At 40.5% G+C, this 6,862-nt stretch overlaps 1 protein-coding gene across 1 annotated transcript; it reads left to right on the forward strand.

The window, feature by feature from the left end:
- Window positions 1-667: 667 nt before the first annotated feature.
- LOC542628 (uncharacterized) lies at window positions 668-6,271 on the forward strand. Its single transcript, NM_001112154.2, has 5 exons — window positions 668-1,100; window positions 4,882-5,100; window positions 5,317-5,426; window positions 5,520-5,685; window positions 5,955-6,271. Exons 1-5 carry the CDS (start codon window positions 950-952, stop codon window positions 6,086-6,088), a joined length of 780 nt encoding a protein of 259 aa, NP_001105624.2. The 5' UTR covers window positions 668-949; the 3' UTR covers window positions 6,089-6,271.
- Window positions 6,272-6,862: the final 591 nt, after the last annotated feature.

The following is a 6,862-nucleotide window of genomic DNA, read 5'->3' on the forward strand; positions in this document are numbered from 1 at the left end:
CTATCAGATTATTGTGCAATAGCCAGAGACATCTTTATGATTCTATATGTCCATGAATTGTGTGTTTAATACGTGTGTCTAAGAGAAAATAAAAGGGCATATATTCAGAGAAAGATGTTATGGTCTTTAAAACCGGCAGTTTGTACCGTGTGTTTATATGGAGTCAATGTCTTGAGTTATAAGTGGTTAACATCGTATATAGACCATGAGGAGCTACCAAGCCCAATATGACAGTAAGCTGTAACATATTGTAACACCGCGTTAGCTGAAAGAGGACGAGCTATAGAGAGCTCTATAAAAACAGGGATTGAGATATTTTTTAACTTATATCTTTATCGGTCTTTTGACTAAAATAAAGTGTAATATTTATTTTTATCAATTTAATATCTGGTCTATAGAGAATATGCTCACTTTGATATTAAATTTATTTATTATTAATATTTTTTAAGAATGGTCTATATGACTGGTTTACTTTGCTTAAATGTATTGCGAATACGACCTCGTTCTTTCCGATCAATACTATGAAATACCATTGTATACAGTCCCATCTCACTGGCATTATAATATTAGGATTTTATTTTAGAGTTTATCGACCGACACGTACGCGCACTCAGAGTAAAATATCTAAGGAGCTGGGGTGCCGTTTTTTGCGGCAAACCCCCGGCACCTGTCCGAATTCCAGCCGCCCACCTCACGCAAGCGGCAAGCCCACGGGCGCTCTCTCTCCCCCTGCGCCTCGTCGCCTCTCCAATCCCTCTCGTCCTCTCGCTTTCTCTCTCCATCTCGTTTCCCCCGCCTGCGCAGCCAGCGCAAACCCTAGCCAACAAGCGCCGTTCTGCGAGGCTCTCGGCAGCGGATAACTTAACCTGTCGCGCAAGGATCGGGGGAGAGAAACCAGCGGCAACTTACGTGGATCGGGGTTGTTTGGTGCTGCTGCGGCGGCGCAGGGATGGACCGGAAGCGCATCAAGGACGCGCTCGAGAAGCACCTGGAGAGGTCGTCGCCGTCTACTTCCAGGGGCGTCGTGTCCAAGGAGAGGGAGCGCCTCGCTGCCGGGAAGCTGCCGTCATCGCTTGGCAAGGCGGAGGTGTCTGATGGTGGTAAGAGCTGGACCTCTCGCAAACTTTAGTTGTTCTTTACATATTTTTATTACCTTCCTCACTGTGTATGATGAACTGCCGCAATGTATGCTTGGTTTGAAAGATGCGACTTTTCTGTCTTTTTTCGTGCATAATATTATGTTGAAATTTTGTGTTCTGTGACTAGATTTCGCGGCTTCCATTTTTATGGCCCCTTCAAATGAGAAACTCTTTACTTGCCTGAAGCGGAAGATGGCGTGTGCTTTCTGTTTATGCTGGTTCTTTTGCAACAAGTGTTGATATAAGCAATATATATACCAAGAAACTGGTAAAAATGAGCAAAGAGCCAAAAACTGAACAGTTTGTGAGCTGTTTGCTCGAATTGGGTTCAGAAGCTGGGGTATCTTTGAAAACCAATAATGAGGAAACAGATGAAATTGTATTGTAACATAGGTAGTTGCCTAGTTGGAAATGACTTGGATTGCTTTATAAGTATGAGATGGATCAAAGGTTACAAAGTATTTATCACACAAAATCAGAACATGAATGCTTTGTGTTTTTGTTCTTGAATACTATCCGAGGTTGCTAATATCTTGATTCAGAATGGGATTGTAACTCCAATAGTAGGATCACAAATCTTAGGATCATAAGTGCTAGAGTCGTAAAATCGTACATTATACTTAATGGAATCGTAGAATCAACCTAATAAACTAACATCAGTTGTAAAATCACACCAAAGGATTGTGATTTTAACAGCTATGATACTATCTCTGGCTGGATTGGTAGACGTTTTGGTCTTTTGGACAACCAAACTGACTTGCAATTAGTTCTACCATGATGTCTGAAGTGTCAACTTCTGACCGGAGGGAGTGATAGTAATATAGTATAGTATCTTATTTGCTGAAGAATGTGATCATTTCTTCTTCTTGGTACCACTCTCCCTTCCAAACTACAAGTTGTTCTGGCTTTTCTATGTACATATCTAGATACTGCACACCTAGATATACATTATGTGTACATAGTCAAAGCTATGTATGATGTATCTAGGAAAACCATACAATTTAGAATGCATGGAGTACGTTTCAGTTGGTGTATGTTTTTTGTGGACAATGTAATGATAGTTGATAAAAGCCAGTCAAGAGTAAATAGGAAATTGGAGTTGTGAGGGGAGACTCTAGAGTCCAAAGGTTTTAGGCTCAGTAGAACTAAAACCTAATATATGAGATGTGACTTCGGCACTACTACACATGAAAGAGATTTTAGTCTGGAAGCTCAAGTAGTGTCTAGGAAGGATACCTTTCAGTATTTAGGATCAATGCTATAGAGAAACGATGATATTGCTGAAGATGTTAGCCATAGAATCAAAGTAGGGTGGATGAGGTGGTGTCTAGCATATGGCATTCTATGTGATAAGAAGGTACCATAGAAGTTAAAAGACAAGTTTTATACAACATCAATTACATCTACTATGTTGTACGATGCAGAATGCTGGCCTACAAAAAAGATAAGTGTTGCGGAAATGCGTATGTTGTGTTCGATTTGTGGCCATACAAGAAGGGATCGAGTACAAAACGATGATATACGTGATAGGTTAGGGGTAACACCAATTAAAGCAAAGCTTGTCAAACTTTGGTTGAGATGGTTTGGACATGTCCAATGAATACATCCAGAGGCACTGGTGCGTGGTGGGATCCTGAGGCGTGATAGTAATGGGAAGAGAGGCCAGTGTTATTAAAACTACGTTTAAATGACGTTTAGTTTAAACGTCAAAACTTTAATTAGAGGTTCAAACCGCGTTTTAGTGTTTTGGCGCTAAACTGTAAAACACAGTGTTTCATGCGTTTTAGAGCATTTTTGGGCCCAGTTTGTTAGTTACTTTTGGGGTCTAATCCGGCTCATGGGTGAAGTTTTGGTAAGCCACTAATCTCTCTGTTTTGGTATTTAACTTCATGTTAGTCTGAAATTATGATATATTGGTATTTTTCCTATATTGTTTAAAACTTTGTTTAAAAGTTTAAAAGTCAAACTTTCATCCATGAGTGTTTCAACGTTTTATAGTTTTAACCTTGAGAGAGGCAGGGGAAGGCCGAAGTTGAAATGGGGAAAGGAAGGAAAATGAGACTTAAAATTATGGAATATATCAAAAGATTTAGCTTGAATAGGAGTGCATGGAAAACAGCTATCCACATACCTGAACCTTGACTTGGGATTTCTGTTGGATTTCAACTCTAGCCTATCCCAATTTGCCTGGGACTAAAAGGTTTTGTTGTGTTGGAGTACCTTTCAGTTGGGTCAGCGGAATTCTCAGGTTTCTGTTATCTGTGGGTGAGTCCCCTTAGTTTGGTACTGGAAACAACAAAGCACCTCGTGCAGCATAAGGCTGTGTACTTGTATTGGATCATCCTTCATTATGGGGTGCTCTGTTGGCCATGAAAAAAGAGCTGGCAGTATACTGATCCTTAATAAAGAAGGCTGAAATGAGAATAAAAAAGTTTTTTCTAGATGATAAGGGGAGAAGTATGATCTGATGAATGAAATGAAAGTTAATAGGATGGAAGGCACCAGGAACTGGATCAGTAACGTGGAGTTAATCATCTGTTTCAGCGCCTTTCGGTGCGGAAGCATTTTGCTGATCCTCTCTTTGATGCATGTTATTGATTTTGGTTGCATCAATGCTGGTACATGTGGACCTGGCCAACACATAGTCACATTTTTCCCTCTCTGAGCAGAACACATGGGACCAGCGCCACTGAGGCACACTGGCCAAACAAGGTGATCTCATTCTGTTCGGTTCAATTCTCACTCTTCGCTGTCCTTCAGATATATCTACTGTGAAACCATGAACTTGCTGAATGGCTGATCAAGCTTGGTTAGCATTGAACTATTGAAGGATAAATTCTATTACACAGATTGTGGATTGGTTATGTTCACATTGTAGACAAAAGAAGTATTGGCTAATGAAGGCCTATAAGAATTAAGAACATACCTTTAAAGCAGCATCTTGACCATTCAAACAAGAGAAGTTATGTACACAATGGCCATTTTATTTTTTTGTTAGGTTCTCAGGAAGTGGGAGCTGCAACCCAGTTGTTGTTCTGCCCCAGATGTAGTTTGAATTTAGTCTGCTGGATTTATCATCTCTTTTTTACTGTTGTTCTGCAGTTCTGCTAATCTCTAGTAATGGTGCACACCGCCGTGCCCGTGCCTTAAGCTATGGCCAACAGATTGTGTATATGGCCTGATGGCCATGTAAAACAATGTTTTGCACTGTAGACTGCACTGTTTACAGAGTGGAGTTTGAAATAGGATGTGGAGTTTGAAATAGGATATGGATGAGTAAGGCTATTGGAGATAGCTTTAATGCAAGATCTGACTGTGCCTTTGTCTCAAACTTTAGGATGAACTTGATATAACTCCACAAATCCTGAGCACATAATAAAAAAAAATATTATTTATGGTTTATATATGCTGTTGTATGCTTTGTTTTTTGTTTTGTGGATTGATATTAAAATGTAAACAATATTACATTTGAGGAAGCTGAGTTAAATCAGTTGGTTGAGTCTGTGGATGCCTTGACCACCCAGGTTGAAGTGTTCATCGAGCTGAATTTGGGTGCTTATTTTCTTCTTAATAAATACCACCCAGTTCTAATTTTTTAGAGCATGTTTAAAAGTTCTTTTGTAGTATTTGTCTCTATTTTGCTTATGGTGGTTGGTTCTTATCCAGGGTAGCTGTGATTATGAGCAATTTGATTTTGCATCACTATGTATCCATTAACTTTTTTGTCTATTTGGAATTGCAGAGGAATTTGAAACTGACAGTGAAGATTCTGATGTGAGTGGTTCCGAGGGAGAGGACACGTCCTGGATTTCATGGTTCTGTACATTGCGAGGCAATGAATTCTTTTGTGAGATCGATGATGACTATATACAGGATGATTTTAACCTGTGTGGTCTGAGTAATCAGGTGCCATATTATGATTATGCACTTGATCTCATCTTAGACATTGAGTCTTCTAATGGTGAGATTGTTTTTCCTCAAGGAAGTTAATGCATATTGGTTTGCCTTTCCGGAATTTATGGTCTATAATAACTTATTTTTCGTGCATTCATTTTTTTATGGTGATAAATCTCTTAATCAATCCCATCAACTAGTGCATGTGGCCTTTGTATTTTGAAACCAGAGGTCTAGATTAACCGTACTGTTGCACTCATGAGACAGTACCATTTATGTACAGATGACGGGTTTACCGAGGAGCAAAATGAATTAATCGAGTCATCTGCAGAGATGCTGTACGGTTTAATTCATGCACGATACATTTTAACCAGCAAGGGTCTAGCTGCAATGGTAATCCATATCACGATCTAAGTAGGATCAGGGCATGTTTTGCTCCTCTTATCTCCCTTTGATATTGAACTATTCTGCTTTCGTTCGCCGCAGTTGGAGAAGTTCAAGAACTACGACTTTGGTAGATGCCCCAGGGTGTACTGCTGTGGCCAGCCCTGCCTTCCAGCAGGGCAATCAGATGTTCCTAGATCGAGCACTGTGAAGATATATTGTCCGAAATGCGAAGAACTTAACTATCCAAGATCCAAGTACCAAGGCAGTATCCTTTTGATATAATCTCCATACTTCCATTTACATGTACTGGCCGTTTTATGCTATATCCTTCTTAAGCGATTTATATTTTGACCACCCTTTGGAACTATTGATTTTTTTTTGCAACATCGTTTTATGTGTTCTCTGGTCTCCATGCCAACACCCTGGTGAACCACATTGAACATTCCGTCAGTCCTGCTTTTCTGTCGTTGAACTCTTCCTCGGTAAATAATGGATATTTGCAAGCTGCCATTACATGCCCTTAACTTTACCCAGACATCGATGGATCATACTTTGGGACGACATTCCCTCATCTTTTCCTGATGACTTACTCGCACTTGAAGCCGCAGAAGCCGTCACAGCAATACACTCCAAGGGTTTTCGGCTTCAAACTTCACAAGCCGTCATGACAGAGTTGTAGCTTCCGCCAGAAGCACCCCTGTCACCTAGGTTTTAGGGAGAGCATCGTGGCCTTCAAATACTGTTGTATTATTGATGTACGAATTCGCGAGCCTGGGCCTCGCTGTAAACTATTGTGAAATTGTATCTGTTTTCCGATATTATTACTGTTGTGTAACCTTGGTTCTCTCTCACTCGCTTGATCGAAGTGTGTCGTCAACATGCATGGTTTCAGGGCATTTCACACGAAATATTTTCCGCCCTATGTGTTCGTGTCAATCAATATATGTGGCCAACATGGGCACGGTTTCGACGCACCCGGCTCAAAAGCCGTGACGTCGTTGTCGAATGTATTTCCTTTGCCCAGGACGTTGTACCATGGTGCCACTGCGTTGCTACGTGAAAAATTCGTGTTGATGGCTTCAGAAAAATTCGTGTTGATGGCTTCACAGGTAGAGATGTTATGTCAATGGGGATTCGATACCCGCTAACCTATAGAAAATTCTTCTATTAGGATACGGTATGAGACAAAAGTTGTCTATATGTGTATGGATATGGGATAAAATCTCCACTTATTGGGTAAACGGGTATAGATTTAGAAAGCAATAATCTGAACCCGATTACCCATGTGTTTTTTATACTTGTACACCTGTCGTGTTTGTATGAATGAGTTGAGGCCGAGCCGGCTACCAAGCCCAGCACGACAGTACACCAGGCCCTAAGTCCTAGCCCAACAAGGCAACGCGACAAAGCAACTAGCATACTAGCAAAAAAACAAAACACTA

Source organism: Zea mays, chromosome 1, assembly GCF_902167145.1.
Source record: "Zea mays cultivar B73 chromosome 1, Zm-B73-REFERENCE-NAM-5.0, whole genome shotgun sequence".
Classification (NCBI taxonomy): Eukaryota; Viridiplantae; Streptophyta; class Magnoliopsida; order Poales; family Poaceae; genus Zea; species Zea mays.

Excerpts from the sequence above, each read along its gene's own strand:
- LOC542628 (NM_001112154.2), top strand. The coding sequence starts at position 950 with ATGGACCGGAAGCGCATCAAGGACGCGCTCGAGAAGCACCTGGAGAGG. Across the intron at positions 1,101-4,881 it reads GGCGGAGGTGTCTGATGGTG|AGGAATTTGAAACTGACAGT; the intron begins GTAAGAGCTGGA and ends TTGGAATTGCAG. Across the intron at positions 5,101-5,316 it reads AGACATTGAGTCTTCTAATG|ATGACGGGTTTACCGAGGAG; the intron begins GTGAGATTGTTT and ends ATTTATGTACAG.